Source organism: Crocodylus porosus, unplaced genomic scaffold (genome assembly GCF_001723895.1).
Source record: "Crocodylus porosus isolate Cpor-Errol unplaced genomic scaffold, CroPor_comp1, whole genome shotgun sequence".
NCBI lineage: Eukaryota > Metazoa > Chordata > Crocodylia > Crocodylidae > Crocodylus > Crocodylus porosus.
Genome location: NW_017728943.1, coordinates 582,109 through 609,303, shown reverse-complemented (window position 1 = coordinate 609,303; position 27,195 = coordinate 582,109). Strand labels below are relative to the sequence as shown.

The 27,195-nt window shown below is 45.0% G+C and overlaps 1 protein-coding gene across 2 annotated transcripts in view; it reads left to right on the top strand.

Moving 5' to 3' along the window:
* The window catches only part of SKAP1 (src kinase associated phosphoprotein 1), a 255,305-nt gene that overhangs the window by 209,721 nt on the left and 18,389 nt on the right, over positions 1–27,195 (top strand). For both annotated transcript variants that reach the window (XM_019548372.1, XM_019548371.1), the window contains exon 11: positions 14,842–14,954. In XM_019548372.1, the coding sequence (XP_019403917.1) occupies positions 14,842–14,954 (113 nt within the window). The remainder of the gene's footprint in view (positions 1–14,841; positions 14,955–27,195) is intronic.

The window sequence follows — 27,195 nt, the reverse complement described above, 5'->3', positions numbered from 1 at the left end:
TTTGCAGCATCTATGTAGACTGGGCCCTTCAGCAGAGCTTTTTTGCACTTTAGGCTAAAGCTGGCTCAATCGGCTATTAGATAAAAGTGCCAAAGCTCCATTAAAGCACCTGAGCTCTACAGACATCAGGCAAGCAGCTTGTTCAGTGGTTACAAAGATCCCAATGGCAAATGCAAGTACACCTCTCCCTCTCTGTCTCTCTCTCTCCCTATACCCCATTCTCAACAGGAGACAGGTACTGTAGAAAGCCCTTGAGAGGGAGCCAGGGTCATAAAGCTGAGGCAATGGCAAAGGGGAAGGGGGAGCTGTGCAAAAAAAAACAACAACCAGACAACGGAAAATGAGTCACAACCAGTAAAAGCCAACAGGAAGGCTGAATGGGGAGGATCACTCTGCTGGAATATCTGAGGCCTCAGAAACCCCACCCTGATGACTCTTCCCCCTCCTCCCTCACACCAGTTACCTGGCAGCATATGCATGGCATCCAGTGTCCCCACCCCTGCTTTTTCCTTAAGAATGTGATGTGTGGGAGCTGAGCGGAAAGTCTGTTTCCTGCCCAGCTCCCCTCAATCCCACCTGCCTTTTTTTTTTCCCCATTGGGCTTCCGCCCCTGGCACAGGAAAGAGCACTTGTGTGCAGGCAGTTTGGGTGGGAGCAGCTGTGAGCTTCCTGTGGCCCCAGTTCTCTTGCTGCAGTCCTACTCAGGAAATGGCGGCCTCTTGGCAAAATGTACTATGGGAGACGCCCTCATCATCTCTTTCCTCCCTGGCTCCCTCTCTATAGAGCTTGCAGTCCTAGAAATAAAAGGAGAATGCTTAACTACTAGGTCAGGGAAGATTCTACCATGTTTATTCAACCTTGTCTTGTGTAGGTATGCATACATACATACATGCACATGCATGCATGTATCTTTACAGTCCAAGGGGTCTCAGCACAAAGCTGTGCTTCTGTCACTTCATGCTGCCCCATCTGTGTAGGGAAAAGACACAGTGTCATTTACTGTAGAACACCTTTGGAGCTGCCAGGTGTGTGACTGTCTCCCTCTAGTGACCTAACAATAGAGACTGCAAAGTTTTCTACTTGGGGTATGTCTACACTGCAGTCAGTGGCTTGGATACTGGTTGCAGCCTAGCAGTAGTAGCACAAAGTTCAGTGCAGGCTGACATCCACGGATTTATTCTGCTGCTTGGGTGGGTTTTGCAGGCTGCACAGAGTGCCATGCTGCTACAGCTAAACTGACACTGGTACCAGAGTTAACTTGGGTATGTCTGCACTAGGCTGTCACAACATAGTTATCCCAGTAGCTGAAATGGTATGGGGAAGCATGTGGGTTTTGGTGATGAAAGCCTTAGATTCCAGTAATCTGTATTTGAGGGAGTGTATATGTATATACATGCATACACACTGTTGCACACAGCAGCTGTCCTAAACATTATTCAGGTGTTGGTTACAAGCTCCCAAGTAGAGTTTTAGCTGACCAATGTTGCCTATAACTATTATAACAGCTGAACCAGTGCTGCCCATAACCTCAGTATTTGTGATTGTTTACAAACTGAATGGAGTGCAGCTAATTGCACCTAGCTATCATAAATTTCCCCTGGACCTTGTATCTCCTGGATAATTATTCCTTGACTATGAAAAGCCTTGGGACCAGCTATCATTGTTAGAGTATTACTGATGCACTTAGCCAATGACATAACAAGCAAATTTAGTGGTTGGGGCAAACCCTGAGGATGAGCCAGGGTGGTGGGGAGGGGGGAGCACAAAGGGGTTCTGAGAGTGGTGGTAGGGAGAGCATACAGTTCTGAAAGTAGGGTGTGGGCAGGGTCCAGCAATCTTGCCCACTCCAGGAACTCTTAAATAGCCCCTGGCTGAACTGCTGCCGCCAGGGACTGTTTTGGAGTTCCAGGCATGGGTAAGCCGTGAGGCTGCTTTTGCTGCTGGAGCATGGTCTCTGTGGGGATGGGGGGTGATTCCAGCACCCCTCCTAACTTGGTGCCCAGAGCAGATGTCCCTTTCACCTACCCCTAGTTATGCTACCGTACTCAGCCAAATGGATTTGAGTTGCAGCTGTTCATGAAGATCTGAGAAAACCAGAATTCTTCGGCTCCTTGCATCTCTGCTGTGCTTATTCCCACCTAAATGCCCTGCTGGCACAATGAGTTATTAGGCCACTGGAGCATATGGCAGCTACAGCAGGTACCAGCGCCCCAAAGCTTAGAAAACAGACGTCCCAATATTTATAAACCATACTTCAATCAAAACACAGGGCTGTGCTTTCATCTGTGTAGCATCTAATCCAACACACTAAAGGGGGAGTACTGAGGGAAACAGGTGAAGAGAACATTGCAAAGGCAAATCTTTAAATAAAAAAAAATCGAAGCAGATAAAAATGGAATTAAATTTTCCCTTCTCCTGAAATTCCTAATTCTCCTATGATTTCTGTAATGGTGAATTTGAAGTTATGATCAGCAAGAAGCAAGTAGCCAAGCTATGTTTTGAGAGGCGGAATGGTTTAGGGGGTAGGGTACTTGCTTTCTCTCCTAAAAGCCACACATATATCCTTTGACAGTACTGTTACATGACAAATACAGATCACCACTATAATAAGCCTTCCCAACCCCCAGCCATGGGTCTACAAGTCCTCAGCGGTGGAGCAGGTAGAAGAAGATGTTAGAATCTCAGTGGCTGCTAAGGCAGATGAAATCTGCAGCAGAACAAGATCCCCAGTTGTCTTGTTCTTCTTGCTGTTGGATCAGGGTCCTGTTCTGTCAAGAGCTGTGTGAAAGCTGATGTGCAGCAGCTCTTCTATGATAAAAGAAGTCATGCACAGGTGTCTTCCATGAAAACAGCTTTTCTAGCACATTCCTCAAGCCCTTTGGTGACCAGCTAGTGGTGACAGGAGCAGGATTGTGAGGTCAGGAACTGGCATGAAAATGCAAAGGTGGCATTTCCAAGAATTCAGCAATTACAAGGAAGTCATCTAGCACCTGGATGAGACAGGAGTGTGGTTTGGCAGCTGTAACTGTGACTGAGCAGTCCTCTTCATAGTCCACTCTGCTTACCCCACATGGAGAGGGGGCTAGAAAAGGTGCCCTAAACATAACCTGTCTATCTTCTTCCTGACTGTATAACTGCATCCAGTGGGAACAGCTTTACTGTGGTGGAAAATACCAGCAAAGAGACATAATCATTTTCAGGATGTGGAACGCTGGCACCCTCATGGACAACCCTAATAGTGAATGCCCAGAGCGCCTCACTGCAATTATGGCCCGAGAACTTGGGCAACACAACAGCAATGTAGCTGCACTGAACAAGACTTAGCAAGCAGGAGATGGGCAGCTCAGAGAACATGGAGGTGGCTGTACCTTCTTCTGGAAGGGTAAATAGGAAGGAGAACTCTGACTTCACAGGGTTAGTTTTGCCAATAAGAATGAACTCATAAACCAACTTATTTAGTTCCCTTTCAGAATTAATGAGTGCCTCATGACTGTCTGTCTTAAAGTTGTGGGGAGCCAATATGCCACTGTCATCTGTGTGTATGCCCTGACTCTTGATGCTGCTGATGAAGCCAAAGAGGAGTTCTACACCAACCTTGACCAAATCCTTTCTGATATTCCAGAGGGAGACACTTATTTTTCTTGGTGATTTCAGTGCCAGAGTTGGAAGTGACTCTAACCTCTGGAACAGAACCATTGGCAAGGAAGGAGTAGGACAGGTCAACTGCAGTGGCATCTTCTTCTTGATCACATACATAGAATGTACTATGGACTATGTCATCATCTATGCCCATGATCACAAAGATGTCCACGTTATCATCACTCCAACACTCATCTGAATATTCCTTGTTGTGATGCTACATATGATTACCAACAAACTTCCAGCCAGAGTGGAGCTAAATTACCCAAAGGATGGTAATCTTAACCTCAGTTGACTCCAAGCCAAAACCAAGACCACACCAGCCTCAGTCATTGAACTCCAGATATGTTAATGATGCTGTAGTGTGTGCTTACTCAGAAGCAGACCTTCAGGCAATTGTCAACATCTTTACAGAGGCATACAAGACAATGGGGCTGATGTTTAACATCCAGAAGACTAAGGTCTTCCACCAACAAGCTCCTAATGAACAGTCGCCAGATCTGGTAATCCAGATCCATGGTGAGACTGGGGAAGGTTGAGTATTTCCCATATCTCATAAACCATCTCTTGCAGAAGGTTGACATCGACGAAGAAATTCAACGTGTGCATGTGCAGCCTTTGGATGCCTGATGAAAAAGATGTTCAAAGGTTTTGACATTAGATCCAAAACCAAGTTCATGATTTATCAAGGAGTTGTCACCTTGTCCATGCTGTACAGAGTTGAGACATGGACAATGTACCGGAGACATCTAAAGTTGTTGGAGAAGTACCATCAATGCTGCCTGCAAAAGATGCTCTGAATCCAGTGGGAAGACTGATGCACCAAAGTTAGTGTCCTCCTGCAAGCAAATATCATGAGTATTGACCCAATGATTATCCAATATCAACTTTGTTGAGTCAGCCATGTCATCCAAATACCCAACTCCAGACTCCTGGAGCAAGCTTTATTCTCACAGCTCAGCCAAGATGTATGCTAAAGAGAAGGGCAGCGAAAGTGCTTCAGCAATATCCTCAAGTCTGTCTTAAAAAAATGCAACATCCATGTCAACTCGTGAAAGACCATCACCCAGGACTGCCCCAAATGGAGGAAGAGTTTGCTGCAGGGATCTCAGTACTTTGAAACCTCATGACAACCACAGGAGATGGAAAAGCGGGAGTGGCAGAAATAGCATGGTGCAAACCAAATCAAGAATCCAGCACCTTCCATGCCACATGGAAACACGTGTGCAAGCTGCTGTAGAGCCTGTCGATCCCAGATGGGCCTCAGCCATCTTCAGACACACAGCTAAGACAATCATCCTTGAATGCAAGGGATTGCTGAAGAAGAGGTTTAGTGGATGTCTGGAGACCAAGATTCTAATACTGCCTCTTCCGGTGGCCTGTTATGTGACCTTGGGCAAGTCATTTCACCCTGTTTTGTGTCTCTTTCCCCTCCTGTTCTTACTTGTTTATTTAAAGTGTTAGTTCTTCAAGCAAGGCTTATCTCTTGTGTATTTGTACAACACCTAGCACATTTGGGCCTTGATTTCAACAGTAGGCTATAAATGCTGCAATCATACAAATAAATTCAAGGGATTGATTTTTTTTGCCTTTAATGACCTACGTTCAACACCTAGTGACTTTCCACAAGAGGCTGCTTCATTTTCCTGACTGACCTTCCTTGAATGGTTTAGCATCAGTTCATGCAGATCCAACTATGTTGAATTATTTGTGCTGGCACTGATGAATTTTTCACTTGTTAGGGTTGGACTATGGTGGAAAGATGTACAAGGAAGATTTTGCAGCCATCCTGCAAATGAAAGGAAAAGACAGGTTAGGCGGATCCATCAGGATGTGAGCCTAGAAGTCAGTACATCAGAACAGAAGATGAGCTGTTGCTTAAGGCACTCTAGGTGAAGGTGGTCTCACAACCTACTATCTTCGTGGCTTTCATAGAAGATGGTTTGGTCACGAGCTGCCTTCCTTTGCCATCTCTGTCTGCCAAGGAATGGATCTAGACCGGGGTAGACAACCCCCTGGCATACATGCCAGAGCGTGGCACACAGACATTTTCCTGGGCATGCATGCCTCGGGGAAGGGGCCAGGGCTGAGCTGCCGCAAGGAGGATAGGGCCCCTCGCAGTTCCCATCGTCTGCCTCTGGCACACCAACATCTTAGAAGTTGAGGTTGTGGGTGTTTTTGGCATTTTGTCCAAAAATATTGCCAACTCCTGACCTAGACCTTCCTTCTCACTTAACAAGTCTGGTTAACTTTGTATCTGTTTAACTGGACACTTCTAAAATACATCTCCCATTTCCTGAGAATCAAAATTATCAATTTCTTGTGGACCAAGATGGTTAATCCCTAACCGAAGGCACTTTCAGAGACATGAGAGCCAAGGTAAATACAGAGGCTTATTTTGAAGCATTTCCAACCTAACTAGAAGCCTGGTGAAAGCTCCTGCTCAAAAACTCTAGCCCGTTTTCTAGGACTAAGGATGCTGAGACAAATGGTTTGCTTCCCCTATCAAATCCTTGGAGACTCACCTAGTTCTGGTAGTGGATAACCTCATTTACCTATGCTTGTTGCTGATGGAATCAGAGGCTCAACATATTGAATCTAATCAGAGATGGGTCTGCTGTAAATGTAAACATCTGCCTCTCAAATTTGGCCACTCCTCCAGAGTTTGATAGAGGGCTCAAGTCCATAGATTCAAAATTTGAGGGTTATAACCAACCTGCACGAGTCGTATTGATATGGGAGGAGAGTCCCAGCATGGAAAAGGTTGAGAATTACCAGTCCAGTCCTTTATATAGAGATAAACTTTCTCTAAAAATCATATCTGGTTTCTGGTTCTGGTACCACTCCTCCATAAGTGGGATGTATTTATTTTGGGTCTTCTGCATATAAATAAAGCTCTTATCACAGTGAGTTCCCTCATGACCTTTCCATGTCCATTTTAGCCTCTCTTAGGCTTTGCCACCCTCAGGTAGAGCTGTGTCACTGAAGTAGAGACTCATTCAAGACCCCCAGCTGTTTTCAGGCCCACAGCATTGTGAAGCTAGTAGGAAACAACAGGATCTATAAAGGCAAAGAGGGACACTAGTTTTGTTGCCAAGTGGCTTCCATGTTTCGCTTTCTAGCTCAGATTCCCTTTACACCTGGTAAGGGCCTTGAATGTACTTGAAGAGTAAGGCTAAGATCTTCAGAAGTTGCTGATGGAATTATGCAGATGAATCCCATGGAAATTCAAATCCCTAGAGCACTTACTAGTTGCGGTTTTGAAAAGCATTTTAAGGCCATGTTTTTCCAAGTAGTCTCTGAGGGCCTGGTGGGCCCAGACAGAACTGCCATGAGCCTGAAGTTTAAGAAGGAAGGGAACTGTGAGTGCTCAGTAACTCTGAAAACATAGCTCCTCTCAAGGAGAGGAACCCAAATAAGAAGCCACCCTGGAAAAAATTTGGCTTAATATACTGACAACCTTGCCAGCCATTTAAAAGCCCTGCTCATACTCATTAGCATCTTCCTGGTGGCTGTAATTGTTGTTAATCGTTAGAACTGTTTTAGTTATTAGCGTTGTCATGACTGGTTTAGGTCCTGTGTCTGTTTTACACTAAATAATATATTAGACTTTTGCCTCTGAATTACTGGGCTGTATGTCAAGGGGAAGGGTTGTTAGAGCAGTGCAAGTGCCTGTCTTCATACCTTAGTCTTCATATTTTGTACTTCAATCCAAATGGACAAATGGGATAGAAAAATAATTAGGTGGAGTGAAGTCCTTGAAATGAAAGCTGTGGGGGAAGGGGGAGAAGGTTTGTCATGGGTATTTTTCTTAATTATATCAAATGGTCAAAATGCCAGATGAGCATTTGGCTAATGTAAAACTATTGTTTTTAATTTCTAGAGCCACAAGGACACCATGAAGCCAAACTGCCCCAGCAAATCAAACTGAAAGCTTCAATCTCATCTTGCCAAGACACCAATTTCCTCCTCTTAGCAAATGGGCAGTTTTTAATCCCTTGCATTCTGAGCTGGGTAGAGGGGATAGCCACATCTGCTGCACAGTTTGTCTGTCTAGGGTAAACAAAGCCAAATTCCACTACTCAAATAGCAGCCACAAGCCCTGGCTTCATCCACCAACTTAGCTCCACCCTCTTTCCTGGCAGGTAGTTTCTGTGATATGAAAAGAGCTAATAAAAACATTGATAATTAGACTATCATCAGTAGTCTTCAGAAGCAGTGCTCACCATTGAAATGAATGGGGGCAATTTACACTCCTCTCATAGCCTTTGCTTCAGACTGTGCAGACTTGGGCAGCAAATGTGGCAAAAGTCATGTCTAGATGATTTTCTTGATGACTCTCAGGTCTATAAACATACAGCCCAATTCTCTTCCCTCTTATATCAGTGTAAATCAGTAACAGCTGCATTGAAATGGATAGCATCACTACACTGTAAGTGAATGCAGAATCAAGGGCCAAGATTTTTGGTTTTCAGTATGAATCTAATTTCTGTAGAAATTGATAGGACTGTGAGTCTGGTTCCAGAGTCATCCTCCAGAGCAGAACAGCAGGATTTAGTAATGACGAACGTTGGACTTGTTAGATAAGATCATGGCCGCAATCCATGTAGCCCAGTGTCCTGTCTGACAGTGACCAAAATTCCCCAGCAGACAGACGTGGGCTAATTTATCCCCACATTTAGGTCTCATTGTGATCTCCACGAAAGATTGGCTTAGGCCCTAGAATATGAGGATTAATGTCCCTTCTACTATCTGCCTGTTTCAGTGCTGTGTGTTTTGTGCCTCCTTTGTCTCCCAAAATGTGGTTTTATGTTCGTTAGGAGAAAATCAACAGGTTTGGGGCATGTGCCTACTCCCAATCCTGAGTTATTCTGTTCTTTAAAGAATTGCCCCATCTGGTTCCCTTTAAAAACCTTTCTGCATTCATTATGCTTTTTCCATCTGTTGCCAGCTACTCACTTAGTGTTTCTGCATAACCACCTTCTTATAGTTCCTTTGATATAATGGTCTTATTTTAAATGGATATGCTTGATATTCGTACAGATATCCTGCTCCTTGTTTTTTTAATCCTGTTTAATTCTTGCCATCAAGAACCTCCTGTGGAAGGAGTCCCACAGTTCAATTACGCATTGAATGAAAGAATATTTCATTTGGTTGGCTTTCAGTTTTTCCCACCTTTACGTGTCATTGAATTGGCTCCTAGGTCTTGTGTTAAGACACAAGAAAAGCAGAAGTTTCCCATATACCTTCTTTACATTGTTCAGTATTTTATGTACTTTTGTCATGTTCCCTCAGTTCTCTTTATTCTAGGTCACAATCCTAATCTTTTCCATCTCATAAGATTTTTTTCTAGTCCCTTGCGAGAGGCAGCAATTGTTGAGGGTGGTATCTTTTATTGGAGCAATTGCATGGTTGAGGTAGACTTAGACAAGCTTTTGAATGCAAAGCCTTTTTGTCAGGTCTTAATGAAGAAGCAGGCAATGCTTCTTGGTCATTCTTGTTGTCCTTCTCTGAGCCTCATGAACTTCAGAAATGTTGTTTTTGGGATGGGGTGACCAGTAATGCACGGAGTTTTCTTAGTGATATTGCAGCATCTAATAATTAAACTGGTATCTTCTGTATGATCAACCATTCCATTTCATATGCAGTTTAACAATTTGTTTGCTTTTTTGATCAGGCTGTGCATTGAGGACAACACTTTATTGATTTGTTTACTGTGAAGTCATTGTCCTTTTCCTGAGTTGATAGAGTTAATACATTAACTCCCTCTAAGGTAGCTCCTGACACAGTACCTCTCTTTGCCCATACTGACCCTGTACTCTCTTTGCCATCATGTGGCTCTTTCATCCAGCTTGTTCAGCTCTCTCTGCAGTTCCTTTCAGTCGTATCTGCTCCTGACAAAACTAAATAGTTTGATGTCATCTGCAAATTTAGCCGCATTATTACCTGACCTATTTCCTGATCATTATTAAATGCAGGAACCAGCAACCTTTTCAAGCCTTTTTTGGCTTCAGCAGTACATCAGCAAAGGGGCTGGGGGTGTGGGGAAGGATATCTGGGGAAGGAGGGAGGAAGGAAGGGAAAAGCCAGGCAGCTGGGAGCTGTTCCTGTAGCACCATCGCTTCTCCCAGCCTGGCTGCAGTATGAGAGCAGCTTCTAGCCAGAGGGGGAGCTGTGCTGGGGTTGGGGAGCTGGAAGCTGATTTTCTCCCCACACCCCCCACCCAGCCCAGTTAGGGATGTCAGAGGGAGTGGAGAAAAGTGGCAGTAATGGGGGCACAGCTTCTAGCTCCCTAGTCCTGGCACAGTTCTTCACTGCTCAGTCCCAACATGAGCACAGGCAAAGACAAAAGCAGACTGGCTTCAGACCATGGTCCGTATGTTGTCAATCCTTAAATAAATATATTCAATTGTGCAGAACCTAATGCTGAACTTTGAGGTAACCTAATACTAATGTTTTATAATGACAAAAAATGACCATTTCATTCCTCCTTTCTGCCTCTTAATTACTGTAGTTTTTCCTTTTGTTCTAAAATGCTCTGTTTCTTTAAGACTGTTTTTGTGTTCAGGAACTTTTCAGAGGCTCAGGAGGACTTCTCAAAAGTCTCAGTTATGTAGAGTGGTTCATCCACTACTTGATGACATCCTCAAAAATTCTGGGAGATTAGTGAGATATGACTTTTTTTGTTTGCCCTAGAATTCACTCATATGAGACCCTGTCAGGTCATGATCTTCTAAATATTTTGTGATTCCTATTTTTGTTTATGATTTCAAACCATTGTTAGGTACAGATGTATGGCCTACAGGTCTATAATTGTTCAGCTCACCCCTCAAGCCTTTCTTGAATATAGGTACTGCATTTGCTGCTCTGATCCCTGGAACCAATGGCTATTTTAAAAAAGAGATTGCATATTTTATGGTAACCTCTCAGCCCCTTCAGGTACATCATACATTTCAAAATTCTTGGATGTTCCATGTTGGCCTGATGATTTACTGCTTTTAAAAATTATCAGTTTGCTCCAGAAATTCTTCTTTCACCTTAACTTGGATCATCTCATCACTTGTTACCTGAAAAGTCCTGGATACTGCACATCACCCAGGTGTCCTTAACTAGTTAATGAAAGGTAATGCAAAGAACTACTTTCAGATTTTCAGTAGTGTCTTTATCTTCCAGGATTGTACTCTGTAACTCCTGGTGATCTGCCAGACCCATCAATTCTTTGAGCTAAAAAGCTTTTAAAAAAAGGGTAAATAGACTCTGTAGCTCTTGCTTTCAGAAACCCCTTGCAATATAAAGCATTCAGTTTCAGTCCAAAATCTCTATTTCCTCAAAAAAAACCATATTTGTGGTGGGGAGGGAAGAACCTGTCCCTGGCTGAAACCCAATGCATTCTGAATTTGGTGGCCATTTTACTTTAAACGTATTTGTTAGTGACTTATTTCTAATGCTCTGTAGGATTACTGATATTTTAAGCAATCACTTGTGCAGTTTCTTTGCAATAAGTGAGGTCTGCTTGTTTCAGTGTTATATGTCATGGGTCTCCTTTTTCTCCCACATTTTGTGCTTGTGCAGCCCGTAGGAGAAAATCAACAGGTCTGGGGCCTGTGCCTACCCCATTACTGAGTTATTCTGTTCACTGAAGAGTTGCCCTCATTGGGTTCCATTTATAACAACAACAAAAAAAACAAAAAACCCTCAAACCTCCTTGCATTAGTTACTCTTTCTGTCTGTTACCAACTATTCACTCAGCATTTCTACATAGGCACCTCCTCATATTTTTTTTGCTTTAGTTCATAACCCCTGGTTCCTGTACTTTACACAAGCTTAAATAACTCAGTAGCTCCTGCCCTCTCTATTCCCTTCACAATCTTTTCCCTGCCACTGCGCACTCCCCCTTTAATATTTTTCCAAAGGATGCAGACCTACTTTTTCCCAGCCTTTCTATTTAAGTTCCCCAAGTCCCTGAGTCATTCCAGTTGCTCCCTGCTGTAACATTATCCATCTCTGTAATGTCTTTTTTCATATTTAGGTGATCAAATCTGGGCACAGTACTCCAGATGTGCCCTTATCTTTCAGTCCCTTACACAATATTAGAAACATTCTCTCCAACGTGCGCTCAGTATTTTCCATTTGTTTCCTGGGCTGATGCGCTGTTGCATCAAACTGGTATATAACCCTATCCATTTCAATTCCAGGTTTGAATCGGAGCCCTTGGAATGTTGTTTAAGTGGGTTTGTTTATCCACTGGACTCTCTGGGGAGCTGTCTATATCATTGCATCTTGAGGCATCCTCAGTTCAGTGCTGCACCATTAGAACGCTGTCCTATCTAACCCCCAGTCAAAACATACGATTTCATGCAGGGCTGTCCAACTGGTGGCCAAGTGAAGCAGTTAATGTGTGGCCCATGTGGTTGCCTCTCCTACTGCCAGTGGCACTGCCCATGTGATGTGGGGGCACCCCAAGGGGGAATGCCTCAGCGGCATATGGCCATACCAAAGTTGGACAGCCCTGATCTGATGGTTAGCACAGAGTATTGGGAAAGGTGATACCTCATTCCTTTTCCCTAGGACCTCAAAGTCCTAGGACCTTCTGGCCAGTCTTCTCTTAGCTTTGGCCAAACTGTCCCTTTATCAGACCAGGAAGGAGGTGCTGGCTGGAGGGGACTGTGGGCAACTGCAGGGCTGTCTTCCCTGCCCTTGTCTGCTTACATTTCCAAGCAGAGTTTCACTGGGTGGCATCCAGTGGCTCTTTAGATGCCTTCAGGGAGTAGTGGGGCCTGGCTGGAGCTCTTTTTGTGTGGTGTCCTCACTGGGCATCCTGGCTATTAACCTGTAACCTTCACTCTTGTTTCTGTTCGTCATTTGTTGTCCAGAAGAATTAGCTGTTGTAGTCTCCCTCTAGTCATTGAGAGGGCTTCTAATTCTTGGTGGGTCTAGCTAGCTCTGCTGTCACAGCTCAACAAATGGGCCTACCTCTGCAATTTATCTACTGAGTGGCCTTGGGCAAACTGCTTCCTCTCTCTGTCCCTCAACTTCCCTGTCTATAAAATGAGCATAATGATTCTTCCTCAGATGAAAGTTGCTACCTAAGTAGAGCTGATATTTTTGCTTGAACTGAATTGAAGAACTTCCTTCCTTTTTTGTGTCCCTGTGTGATAGGGTATTTAGCAGAATTTGCAGATTCGTTGGAGTAATTTAATTTCAGTTACAATTTTGTGACATGAGTGCCTTGAACTTGTGGTCTCTGGGCAGTTAACTGTGCATCTTAGCACCCATGCCACCTGAGCTCCCCAGTTGAAGAACTGATGGGGAAATACTGTTTTGAGTCGACCAAAAATTTTTGCTTGTCCTGAAATTAAGTGATATGTGTCATTTTCAGTGGAAGTTGGGGGATGGAGAAAGCTCTATTTTTTTTTAGCTTTAAATTTAGGCAACCTCATTTTGAAATGAAAAATTGAAATGTTTACTGGGAAGCAGGATTGCCAAAATATTCTTTTTTTTTTTCAGCCAAAGTAATGACCAAATTTGGCAAGAATTCACAGCTATTTTTTATTGGACCCTCAAATGTATTTTTCAGCAAATAAACCATTCTTCAGAATAAATGTCACCATTTGTTTAGAATAGAGTTTTCTTTGTTCCCATCCTAGACCAGTGGTTGTCAAACTTTTTCAGCTCAAGGCACCCCTTGTTGGACTTGAGGTACCCTTCCATAACTTTTGTGAACTGAGTGGCACCCAGTTTCAAAAACTAATTTATAGATTACAGTGCTTACTTCCTTGCCATGGGACCTGGCACAGGGGATGAAGGATCATACAGGCAGGGACAAGCCTGAGCCTGCGCTTATCTACTTAGTTTTTCTGCTGATCTCCTCACATCTCCTGACACTCCTCAAAAGATCTTGCAGCACCCCAGGATGCCCTAGCACTCTGGTTGAGAATCACTGACCTAGACCTTCTCCTGTCCTCCAGACCACAACTGAGGCTTCTAGTTACGGCTGCCCATGCCTGTGAGGTGGAACATGATGTGTCTTTATAGTATTGTGGCTTAGTATGCAAACTTCTCCTTCTGTTGCTTAGGTCCAGCAAGAATAAAAGTCCAGTGCGTAACTACAGCATTGGCTGGGACTCCTTAACCTGAGCAGAAGGCCATGGTTTGATTCCCCAGTAACTGCTGGCATGTCATCATGGTATGAGTGTGTTCCAGAAACTAATGGTAGTTTTGTAATAAAGTCATTGTGTGTGCAATGATCATTTACTGGACCACATCACTTCTCTATGTAGTCGTAAACAATGGGTGCGTTTGACAGTACCTCTATCAGTGTTCCCCGCTGCTGAGTAGCTTCCCACTTTTTTAACAAACATACAGTGTGGGCAGCCATCTTATCATTAATTTCTGGAACACTCTCATATATCACACCTGACTGTGGGTTTGGGTACCCTGGAAAGACTTTGTCCATCAAATTCACTGGGACTGGAGGAAGCTGATATGGGATCATGAGCTGGTTGCTGCTGCTTGATTACAAGATGGGATAGAATCCCTTGCTTTATTAATGAATAAACCCATTCATTATGTTCCCCAGCACCATCCTTCCAGGTACATGGTGGTTAGTGGCCAACCAAGGCCCTTGGTTTGCCGAGACAGACATGATGTCCATGCAAGGGCTCTTTCTGATATGTCTGGCCTGACTGGTTACTCTTCCTCCTACCACCAATCTGAACAGCTTTTTCATTAAAAAATAGACTTTTTCATAGAAACATTTCCTGTTGGTAGAAAACGTCAGGTTTCGTTTTGGTAAAAAGAAGTGGGAGCTGCGATCAAACAGAAAACGCTGTTGGTTAAAATGTTTCAATCTCCAATTCAGTTTTTAATAAATATTCTCAATGTGGCATTTTCCAAAGCTGCAAGACTTTGGTATATAAGTGACTCTTTATACCAAAAGCATTTCCTGAAAAGAAGTATTTCTTTTGTTGCTTATTTTAATTTCAGTTTTTAGAAAAAACAGAAAATTTTCACAGGGATTTTTTGTTTAAACATGATAAATGTTCCAGAGTTACTATGAAAAAACCTGAAATTTTCCAGTCAGCTCATACCGTGTCTTGCTGGGGAGTGAGCTGCTGGTACAGAGGCCACTCCCTTGAGAAACTGGAGAATCCTCTGGTCATTGTCCACTGCTCTTATCTCTCTCACTTTGTCTCTTTCTAGGAGGCTCCATGAAAGATTATGCAAATTATTACCAAAGCATGTGGGACTGTATCAGCGACTACCCAGATGAGCTGTCCTTTCAGCGTGGTGATATCATCTACATTGTGAGCAAGGTATGGGGCTGAGGACCAACTTCCTGAACCATTTGTGGCCTCAGAACTTAAGAACTTCTACATCTGGCATACCATCTACATAAGTGCCTGTCTTCCATTGCTGCAGCATCTCAGTGTCCCTTGGCAGGGACAGAAATAGGCTGTGATATGAGATGAGTGCAGTCCAGATTTTTTTTCTTGGGCTGCAGGCTTTGCAGGCTATAGACTATGGACGTGGTAGGATCTAGCTTAACACCTGGAAGGAAGCCCAGGTTCCTGCTGTCTGGTAATAGGAGGAGAACAGGAACAGAGCATCTCGCCTTCCCTCGTGGATCAGGCCTCTGTGTCTTGTTCACAGCTGATGGGCAGAAGCTGAGGCACAGAGCATGGAGGTTAACACAGCAAGTCAGTAGCACATCCAGGAACATAACCCAGGAGTTCTTGACCCTGTGCTCTAACTGCTGGAATAACATTCCTTCCTGTAGTGGGGTTAGAGCCCGATTCTGACCTCCCCTTTTGCCATACATATTAAGCACTGCTTTCTCCCATGTCCCCTGCATTTGCACCTGATATTTAAAAAGCCCAAAAGCAAGATTTTTTTCTCTATAATAGAGTCTGTGCGTGTTGTTGCTCTGGTATTATAGGGGTAATTGAGTTGCTCAGTCAGGTGTGACGGGGCCTCTGTTTGTCAGGAGCTCACGCAGGTGAATAAATTAACTGTTTGCACTGTGCCTCTGGGGGGAGGGGAGTGGAGGCAAGAGCCTTCTCCAGGTTCCCATCTGCTGGAGGGGGTCTGTAAGCAACCTTTCCTCCCTGTCTGTTGCTTATGGTAAGGGAAGGTGGCTGTGCTGTGCATACTAGCTGCAGTATAAGGGCAGTGTTATTTCACTGTCACATTTATGGGTATGCAGGACATGACTCTGGCATTCTCTATACAGTGGGGTTTTTTGGTGCATTTTGTATATACAGTGCGTAATGCAATGAGGGTCTGATCCAAGCCTGGGGGTAAAGGTGTTGTTGCAATACCAGTACGGATCTTGGGGACAGGGAGAAGTGCATGTTCTCTTCCCCTCTGTCCAATCATCCCCCATAGCTGATGAGGCTTGGTTTTGATGAGGGTTGGAGCTGATGAAGGTTGGAGCTGTACCTGTCTTGTATTCCTTTTCCCCACCTCACATGACTCCTCAGCACCTACTTATGGTGCAGTGAAGTAGGCCACTTCCAAAATCAACTTCTCTTGGCACTGTTGCCCTATTGCTGGTATGCCATCAGGCTACCCCAGGAAGCCCTTTTGGTTGGATTCAGATGTAGTCAGTGGGTATCCTAGCTCCAATTATGTGCTCTGGGAAGGCCAAAAACAAGACAGGCTCAGGTTCCAGTGGATAGAGCACTTGCTGAGATCCGTGGGGTCTGCCTGCGCTCTGCCTCTGACAATCAGGGCCTAAATAACTCATGGGGAGAAAACCAGAGGCACCAGGGTGAAAGGGTTTTGCTGTAGATTCCTTGAAGCTGCTAAACCAGTGTCAGGCCAGAACAGGCCCAGCCCAAAGGCATTAACCCCTTCTTACAGCCAGAATCCAGAACCTGTGCCATGCTACCACTACCTTCTCAGGATCCCAATCCTAGGAGGAGATGAGGTCCATCTGCCAGCCCCCAGGGAGTTCTTGAGGGCCCTTTGGTAACACAGGCCCTCAGTTCTGATGTTGTCTTCTCCAGAACACAGCTGGGACCGTGAGAAGGTACTATGCACTCTTGCTGCAACACCCTAGCTGCAGTCCCAGAGTCATGCAGGCCTTTTGGTTTTGTTTATTTTATCATTTAATATTAAAGCATTATTTCTGTGGGAAGGAGCACATGCTTGGGAGCCATAAACTCCTGATTCCTCCCCCATCACTGCCAACAATGCTCTCAGCAGGCCCTGGGCCATGTTGCTGCCTTTTTAGTCTCCCTCCATTTCCCTTCTGTACGTTGGAGATGAAGTGGGGGGCAGCAAGGGTGGTAGGCTTATTGCTGCATGTCAGCTTCTTCCCAGACGAAGAGCCCTGCTCAGTTTGCTGATTGTCTAAACTAAAGTTGCCTTTATTTCCTAGCTGTGCAGAAGGGTCTGTATTACCTTCACATTCAGGTACTGGCAACAGAATGCCTTTAGAGTGAAAGTGAGAGCAGTGGAGACTATGATTTCATAGCTTTCATAGACATTAGGGCTGGAAGGGACCTCGGAAGATCATTGAGTCCAGCCCCCTGCCCAAAGGGCAGGAAGTCAGCTGGGGTCATGGGATCCCAGCAAAATAAGCATCCAATTTGCTCTTGAAGGTGTTCAATGTAGGTGCTTGAACCACCTCCGATGGCAGGCTGTTCCATACCTTGGGGGCTCGAAGAGTAAAGAAATTCTTCCTTATGTCCAGCCTGAAACAGTCTTGCAGGAGTTTATGACCGTTCGACCTCGTCATCCCTTGGGGCACTCTGGTGAACAAACATTCCCCCAGATCCTGGTGGTCACCCCTGATAAACTTATAGGTGGCCATCAGATCACCCCTAAACCTGTGCTTTTCCAGGCTAAAGAGCCCCATGGGTTGATGGGTGTAGAATAAGAAGTGGCTTACAATAGTGGAATAGAGTAAATATAGGAATAGCTGGGCACTTGTCTGTCATACACATAAGGACTTCTAGAGCACAGCCTGGCCCAGGCTGGTCTGGATGATAATGCAGCTCAAAAGAAGGCCTGCTTCTGAACCAAAGGAATGCATGGAGAGTGTTGTGCTGAACAAGCAGTATTCACCAATAGACCAGCAGGATGCTTTGAGGAGTTTTGGAGTTCCACTCTTAGCTCTCCCCTCACCTTCAAAACCCACATTCAGCAGTGCCAAAATTCTGGTATTTAGGCTGTGCCTGCATTGCAGCCAGAGAGCAGCTGTAACTCATATATTTGCACTTAAGCCAGCACTCTGCTCGTCTGTTTAGGCCCTGCTGACTGTAGACCTACAGCAGCCCAGAGCATAGTGCAGGCTAACCTCCTGAATTACTTACCCAGCTTCCCAGACAGGTTTGCAGCTGCTTCTGAGCCCCACATTGCCTCAACTACACTGTTACCAAGCACGACACCTAACTCTGGGGTAAAGCATCCACACCTGAGGACAGGATCCAGACAGATCTTGACAGGCTCATGAAATGGGCGGATGAGAACGTGATGGTGTTCAACTCCGATAAATGCAAGGTTCTCCACCTTGGGAGGAAAAACCTGCAGCATGCTTATAGGCTTGGCAGTGCTATGCTGGTTAGCACTACAGATGAAAGGGACTTGGGGGTCATGATTGACCTCAAGATGAACATAAGACTTCAATGTGATGCTGCGGCTAGTAAAGCGAGCAAAACGCTGGCTTGCATCCATAGAAGCTTCTCAAGCAAATCCTGAGATGTCATTCTCCCCTTGTACTCGGCCTTGGTGAGGCCATAGCTAGAGTACTGCATGCAGTTTTGGGCTCCACAGTTCAAAAAGGGTGTAGAGAAGCTTGAGAGAGTCCAGAGAAGAGCCACGTACATGATCAAAGGTCAGGAAAACAGACCTTATGATGAAAGGCTGAGAGCCATGGGATTCTTCAGCCTGGAAAAGCGCAGGCTCAGGGTGATCTGGTTGCCACCTATAAGTTTATCGGGGTGCTTATCAGGATCTGGGGGAACATCTGTTCACCAGAGCGTCCCAAGGGATGACAGTATTGAATGGTCACAAACTCTGCCACGACCGATTCAGACTGGACATAAGGAAGAACTTCTTTACTGTCCAAGCCCCCAAGGTTTGGAATAGACTGCTGCCAGAGGCGGTTCAAGCACCCACTTTGAACACCTTCAAGACACATTTGGGTGCTTATCTTGCTGGGGTCCTATGAACCCTGCTGACTTCCTGACCCTGGGGCAGGGGCTGGACTTGATGATCCTCCGGGGTCCCTTCCAGCCCAAATGTCTATGAAATCAATAAAACTGTAGGTAGCTGGCTAATTTAAAGCTAGCACCAGTATCTCTATGTGAGCTGCTCTGCATTGTAGACTTATCCTTAGAGGTCCTACAGTTGCCTTCTGTCAGTACTACTCAGAACCTTCCATCTAAGGATCTCAAAGCTCTTCACAAGAGCATAAATCACTGCTCCTCACCCTTTCACAGCAGAAGATATGTAGTGCTGGGGAATGGAGGGAGTTTGCCAAAGGTCACGCTAGGAGCAGAAACCAGAGGTCTGAGCATTTAATCTTGCTTATGCTCCAAGAGCAGCTCCATTGAACTCAATGACATTACCTTGGTGTTGCCCCCTTATTGGTAGAGAACTCTGCTGCTGGCTTCCAACCCAGAGTGATGCCCCTGAGGTCACCCTACTGCCCTTCTGCAGACCGAGTATATTTGAAAGGCATTCTCACTCTCAGTAGTAGAGAGAACAGCCTTTGCGCGCACCAGCTCAGGGATACAGCTTGGAAGTGGGGCAGGGTTTTAACTCTCTTCAGTGGCTCCAGATTGTGACTCTTTTGCTGGCTTCCTCACACGTAACCGATTGGTCCTGAGAGCCTTCCTCTCATAAATTACTTTGCACAACGGACTCTCACGACCGCGGCGGTATCCAAGCCTGAATTGAGCAGGGAAAGGGAGAGGGGGGAGGAAAAAAAAAAGGTGTTTGAAAAGCCTGTTCACTCAGCTGCATTTTAATTTCCTTTTCAATCTTGTCCCAATTAATTTCACAGAATTAATCTCACAGAAGCAAACTCGGCAGCGTCGAGGCTACAGTTTTAGTGGTGCGGTCGCTCTGTCTGAACATGAAATAGTAGCTAATATAAAAATCCATCTGGTGTGTTTGAAACACACGCCGGCTGCTGCTAAGGCCCTGTCTGACATTTCGAGCATCAACAGCGGGGAAAAGTGATTTGGGGGTTAGTGGACATCAGTAGCTGGCAAGGATTCAGCAAACTGGCATGCTTGAGAAACGGCTGTAGGCTGGGCATTGGGCAAAGGGGCGAGGGCAGGGGGAGGGGGGCCTGCTGTGCTCTAACACTTTGGTGAGGTTTGCATGAGGTGGCTGGGAATCTGTGCTCCCTGCTGCGTACACATGAAAAGGGGACGGTAGCTGAGAGGTGGGGGCAGGGGACTGCAATCAAGGCGATCGGGGGTCTGCCCCTGCTCTAGCAATGGCTTGGCCTTGCAATGGGCTGCTCTAGCAATGGACTGGCCTTGCACTCCCTTGCGCTTTGCACCCTGCCTTCATTTCCCAGGCTAGGAAATAGGACTATTTATACCTATTGGTTCCTTGTGCAAGTTGAGGGTTGACATCATAAAAATGCTTTGAAACCCTTGGTCAGAACACACACCAAAGGACATTTGTTGTGATTTTGAGCATGGCTTTTGCTCTGTTCACTACACCTTTCTACCCATTGTATCCCAAACTAACTTGCAGCTGCAAGGTGAGCAGCTAAACAGGTACATATGTCAGGTCCCTTCCCACTGCATCAAGTAGAAATATGGCTCTTGGTTAAAGAAGAAACACAACAGACCAGCTGTCAGCACATAGGAAGGGAACTGAGGCAGAAGAGCTGGGCTCCACGTCTGCAGAACACAGTTCTTCTGAACTCAAACATGGCAGGAGTGCCAGGGTCCCAGCCTGCTCCTTAGGAGCAGAATGAGCCCAGCAGCAATTGGCTCCTGCATGTCAATCCCCAGGACAGGTGTAGCCTGCAGGTGTTCAACTAGCGTCACCTGAGCTGCAGTAGGACAGGGCTGCACAGCTTGACAAGCATCAGGTCTTCCATTTTGTTCCTTGTCCTGGTAATTTTTTTTTTTATTTTTTTTTATTTTTTATTTTTTTACTGCCAATGCTGGTATTACGCCTGGCTGTTGTATTTAGGACTGCAGGCTGGAGATTTGCGGCTGTACCTCTGGCATTGCCAGTGCTGCCGGAGCCTTCATCGGACCCTGTGGTGCTGTTAGCGTCACGAAAGGCTGCGGCTGCTACCACGTGAGCTGGCACAGAACCCCTGCTTTCAAAGGGGCTGTCTCAGATCCCCAGCATGGTCAGCCTGGCATTGGCCCCACATCCTTCCCATGCTGCTCCCTGGACGTGGTGCAGCACAGCTGGGGTGCACGTCACGCTTTGGTTAGCAACATGAGGTGCCGCTTCCCTTTCCCCTGCAGGGAAAGGACATTGGCCCTCATCCCCCGGCTGAGTGATTTGTACGTTATGATAATTATTTGAATACAGCGAGACTTCCTATTTTAAGTGGGCTTAGTTGGATGTGACAAGCAGGCCATAAAACCAGATAAGTTAATTCTCTCAATTGCTTTAAATGAAGGGCGGGGGAGATGCTTTTATTCCTGAGATCCTGGAGCGAAAGGAGGACTTTGGTGACATCTAGTGGCCCTTTCTGTCACTCTTCGGCAACTGTACTTTCCACAGGAGGGGAGGGATGGGTACAGGCAGGGGGATGGGGTTGGGGGCAGTTTGAATGGCACAATGAACCTGATCGCTGCTTGTCAAATAGCTATTATGCACCTCTGACCTATCCGGAGGGGAACGGTGTCTGAATCTCTCCCCCCTCCCCATCCTTCTTTGCCATTTCTTATTTATTGCGGGTTGGGAGGGGGAAGCTGAAAAATGCCCCCTCTTTCCCCCAGTGCTGTGTTAACAAGCCACTCTGTGCCGTGCTGTGATGACGAAGGACATGATGGGGATGATGGTGTTTTGCTCCCATTAATAACCCCTATGGGAGGCTATCGAGTTAGGAGGGATGGGAATGGGATTCGGGGTCAGCTGGAAGGCAACGGTCACACACCGGTCAAATTCAGGCAAGGGCCATTCCTTTCCCCCCAGACAGGAACCAATCGTCTAGAACAAACCCCTGGCAGCCTCATTCCTCCCAGGTAATTTTTATAAATGAGGGGACACCCATTCCAGGAGAGGACAAAAGGGTAGCGGGGGCTGCCTGGACCTGCAAGGAGGGAACACAATGACACGTAGCTGCTGCCTCTGCAGCCCAGCGACCGCTTATTATGAGCCCATAAATAAACTGATGAACCCCAGCGCTTCCACTCCGGATGCTCTCTCCAAAACACATTGCACTCAGCCTCTCTCTGCTCCCACTTGCCCTAACCTGGTCCTGCAACTGGGGTTAAACAGCGTACAATTCTGCTTGGGTTTACATTGATTGAAGTTGGTCGAGTGACTCCAGATTTACTCTGGTGTTAAGGGGGATTAGGATTTGTCTTGTACTCCCATGTTCCACTGGGACAAAGGAGATCAGTGGATGGCATTTGCTATGGGTTTCTCTTCCCATTGCCCCAGAAAAATTGTCGTCTTTCCCAGGGAGTGACACCTGTATCATGGGGAGCAGAATTTGTCCCCAACCTGGGGGTGACACCAGCATAAATGAGATCAGAGCCTGTTCTTGGCTACACATTTATGCTGCTTCAGCTGAGATCAGAATCTCCCCTTCCACCCCAATACATAAACCCCAGCCGTGACAATTTTCTGGGAGCGTACAAGAGAATTTACCCAGAACTGTGCAAACTTTAGCAGAGCTCTACTGGGTTCATCTGCCAGTGCTTATAAAAATTCTGGCTGCTCTTTTTTTTTTTAATATGTATTCTGACCATTTATTTTGTGCTGAAATTTATAACAAATGCTGTTAAAGACTTTGTCTTTGACAGAGGTAATAATAAATTCACTGTTAAAGACAGTAGTTAAATTCCTTATACCCTCCAATACTGCACAGAATAAACTATATTCATCACTGAGTAATTTTTTACCACATAAATCTTTAAAACTAACCGTTGTAGGCTGTTGAGGCTGAAATATTGTGAATTTATTAGATGTGCCCATGTAGTATTGGATTCAGAGGTTTCCATTCGAATATATTACAGGGGAAATTTGTGTCTTTAAGTATGACAATCCCTCCATTTTCTGAAGCCAGTATTATAACAAGCGGCTCCTCCAGAGTCAACTCTGCCTTTATTAGACAGAGATTTAGTAATAAACCCCTCACTAATCTACCAAGGAGGGTGGGGGTGACATTTCAGTGAGATGCCCTGTTTAAAATGTGTGGTGAAAAAGCTTTTGTTTCAAATGTAACAAATGTCTGACCATTTCCCGGTTTATTTCTTAAATGGAGGTGGGAGTTTCAGATGGGGGTTGCAAAGAACGAAAAATATTAAAGCAGGGTGTCATTTCAGAACCATTTTTCATTGGCAATAACTTCCACGCAACTCTGTGTTTATATATATTATTTTTTTTCCCTATGGGGTTTTTATTTTGGGGATGGTTGGGCTGCAATAGATTGGACAAAAGCAGAATTTAGTGTGGAATCCAAATGACACATGGACAAGATAGACCATAAACACTTTAAAACTTGCATTGTTTTGCCAAATATGCAAGTGAAATCTTTTACATTATCACATTAATTTTTTCTTTTCTTTTCTTTTTTTTATTGTAGCCTGTTGAGCATCTGTATTAAAACATGCATTGTTGTTTCCTCTGATAATATAAAATACCAGTGGAAAGTAGAAATAGTTGTTCGTTGGCTGGGAGTAGAGAGGGAGGGGGGTAGAGAGAGAGAGAGAGGGAGATAATTATAAAACCATCTCCCGGTTCATGAGTCGCGGGTAACATTTAAAGCAATTGATGTGGTAACATTTAAAGCAGTTATATTGCAAAATGTCACGTACGGTCTAGTTTCATTAGAGACAAGTTAATAGATTGATGGAATCGAAACTCCCATTTCAGGGGATAAAATAAAAGTTTGCCTTTGTCATAACTCTTCAGTCTGTGGCCCAGGCCTAAAAAGCCCAACCTGCGCAGCTCGTAGGGATAAAAAAATGAAATTTACACAACTTGTTGTGGTTCATACTGTACAGGGCAGTTACAAATCAACAGTTAAAAATTAAAAGCAAGCTATTAACTGCTAACAAAAGAGGCAAAAAATCCCATGGCTGTTGGAATAATTGTTTAGAGGAGCCCGGTTCGAAAGATAAGAGTAACACGCACAATTAATATTCAACATTTCCCATTTACGATCAAAGGAATTCTCCCCTCTATCTGAGAATGCTCATAAGCAATGAGTATTTCAGACTCAGCCTCTATAGTATGTCTTCTTCCCTTTTTTTTTTGCACGCTCCTCCATCTGTAAATGAACAAACATCTTGATTTTATAGCCTTTTGCTTTGTAAAACTGAGAAATGGAGGGGGGGGCATGGAAATAGTGGATGCCTAAGTAAGACTTTAATTCCAAATTCATTTACGCTATAGCGATGAAGTTGTCACAAACCATAATGCAGTATTTAATTAAAATAACAGAAGTGTATCTAGATATGTCCTGGGGTAGCTATCACCAAATTATAGCCTGTGCCATCCGTATTGTATTTATGAAACGGCAGCTTCTAAGGTGCAGCTGAGCTGATATAGAAAAGTAAACATTTAAACCGTTGTTCTCACAAAAGCTGCATTTTTCTTGCCCTGCTTTATATCACTCCACCCCCGCTTTCCTTTTCTGATTCTTTACTAATCCAGCAGGATCATCTTTATTTTAATTGTGCGTGGAAGTGGGGATGCAGGGTGAGATGGGAAGGGGCAAGAGTGTTATCTTAATTTTTGGTCCCTAACTTTTGCTCTTCAACTATTGACCTCCAAACTCCTCTTGCTGTGAAATCCCCCCCACCCCAGTCTGTTGTCATGGAAAGGGTTGTGAGCCCAGTGTCAGAATATAAAAGCAGAGACAGAACTTGGATGTGGGATTCCCGGGTAGGAAAAGAATGTGTTTTATGAAGCCAGTTTGCACACATACTTTGTTCCAGTCTCTTACAGATGCACAAAGTGCAAAGACTGTAAAGAGCATCTCATTCATCCACGTATGTAGTTGTATGTAACATGCACGCAGAGTTCACAAGTGTGTCATCTCGTTTTCCCCACGCCAACCCACTTTCTGGAGTCCTATCCACTGCTATGCCTATGGAATGACATTCATCTTAAGATCTCAAATTAAATGGAAATAAACAACTAACATCAAATGACCTTGGGGAAGCCATCACAACATTTCCATTTTTATTATTCATCATAGTTTTCATCTAATCAGACTATATGAGCACAAGACAGGTGCCTTTACAACTTCCTGATAGCCAAACTTCTAGCATCTGCTCCTCCTGTAGCTTTTCTTTTGGTCTCATTCTGGTTCCCACCACCCCCTGCCTTCTACATCCTCCATCCCTCACCCTTTAAGCATCAGTAATTACAGGTAGAGCCTCATCTCTGTTCTTATTTTTTTCCCCACCCAGTCATATATGATGATCAGAAGAGTTATGAACGAAAGGGAGATAATTGCAGAGACCTTTGAATGGAAATGGCCCTTGGGGTTACTGTATAAAGATATTTTGATAATACTGATCATCTCGTCGGCACTCAATTCTTTTTCTTTTTTTTTTTTCCTTTCCCCCATTTTCCTTCTTTCAGCTAGGGGAATCTGAAACAAATGGCTCCTCACACACAGCACGCGCGCGCACACGTATGCACGTAATTATTTTAAGCCCTCTTCACAGGTCACATGCAAAGTTTAACTCAGATGGCTGCTAATTTTCATCAGGCAAGTGTTCAGGACTTTAAAGCAGAAAATAATTGGCTGCCGAACAAATTTAGGAAATTGAGTGTGTGATAAAGCAAATAAAAATCTCTCCCCTTTTTTTTTTCCCCCTTGCCTGGTGGGGGGGGGGAGGAGCAGAAAGGGGAATAGGTGGAAAGGGAACAGAGCTGATCTTATTCTACCCCCTTGCAACTTTGCCATTAAAGTTGCACCTACAGCTAAGAAGTTTGTCCGTGAAAAATGGTCATTTTGTTTCCCCTGCTCAAAGAATGTTATTAAAATGCTAATTTAAAAGAAAAAGGAGTTAAATATCTAGCAATGGTGCAGTCTAATTGCAGCCATAATGAGCTCTCTAAATGTGAGTGCCCCTGACACACAGAGAGCATAAACAGCCAGCAAACAGATCATTAGTACCCACGTTCATTTATTCTGGCGACCTTAGTATGACCCCGCCGAGGGTAGGGTAAAGAGCAGGTGGATCCGGCTGTGACACCCCCCTCGGGGGATCCAGGAAATGAAGCTATAAGCGGCTGCCATGGCAACACCTATGTGTGCAGATGATGTAACACACCGGCGGGCTGAAGGCTTCGCAACTGGGACGCCTCGTCCACCCCCCACTTCCCTCTGCTAGAATGATCCTGAGTGCTAAATTATTCATTTCTTTTAATTTGCAGAGTAGTTCACAGGGATCCCGGTGTCTCAGTTGGATGCAGGTTTATTTGGGATTTGGTGTCCATGTGCAGGGGGCACAGAAGGGGATCTTGTGTGTGCGTGTACACCATCCCCATGAGCCAGGTGCTAACCATTGCCCTCAGGCACAAAGTATGTCTGGTCCCCAGAAGAATGCATGTTGTCCCGTCACTGTCCCTACCCCAGCCCCAAAAATGTTCATGGGCGAAAGAAGGGGCTGTGATGCTTCAGGACACTGACATTGGTTGGAGGGGGGGGCATTGAAGGAATTGGGTATTTCTCCGATAAGCTCTCCCGATAACCAAACTCCTCCATAGTAAAGATCAATTGCCTCCACTGACATCCCCCCCCCAACATCTAATATGGAGGTAATGGGTAAAAAGAAAATAGTAACTGGGCATCTGTAGTGTCTTGCAGTGTGCACATAATTAGCCAGACAAGTCTCAACATCTCCTCCCCCCCCCCCAGCAGATAGGGCAGGGAAGAGATGATGCTTGTTTTACAAGGAGAGGGGAAACTGAGGCACAGAGCTGGGGAGCAACTTGCTTAAGTCCATGTTGGCAACCAGGGATGGAACCAGGGTGTCCTGATTCCTCTCTGAGCCCCAGAACCTATTCCCTCCAGGTGTCCTGTCTCCTAGTCCCTGGTGCCTTTTTACTACTATCAGTCTAGTTTCTGTGCCAGACCATCACAGGGCTCGGTCCTGTTTCATTTGCAATCAGTGGCGAAGCTTGGTGGTGAGGGGAGGGATTGGGCCCGAAGGAGAGAAAAATAACGAAAGCAGAGTGTAAAAGTGAATGACCGGGAAGGAGATTAATAAAAACAATTCTTTGGAAATGATTTTGCTCCATTCTAGCCCGTTTGGTTCTAAACAGCCTCACTAATCACCTTCTAGCAACAGCACAATAACTTTTTTTCCTTTTTTTTTCTTCCTTTTTTTTTCCAAGGGGCACAGGAAGACTATCCCAGGAAATTATTTT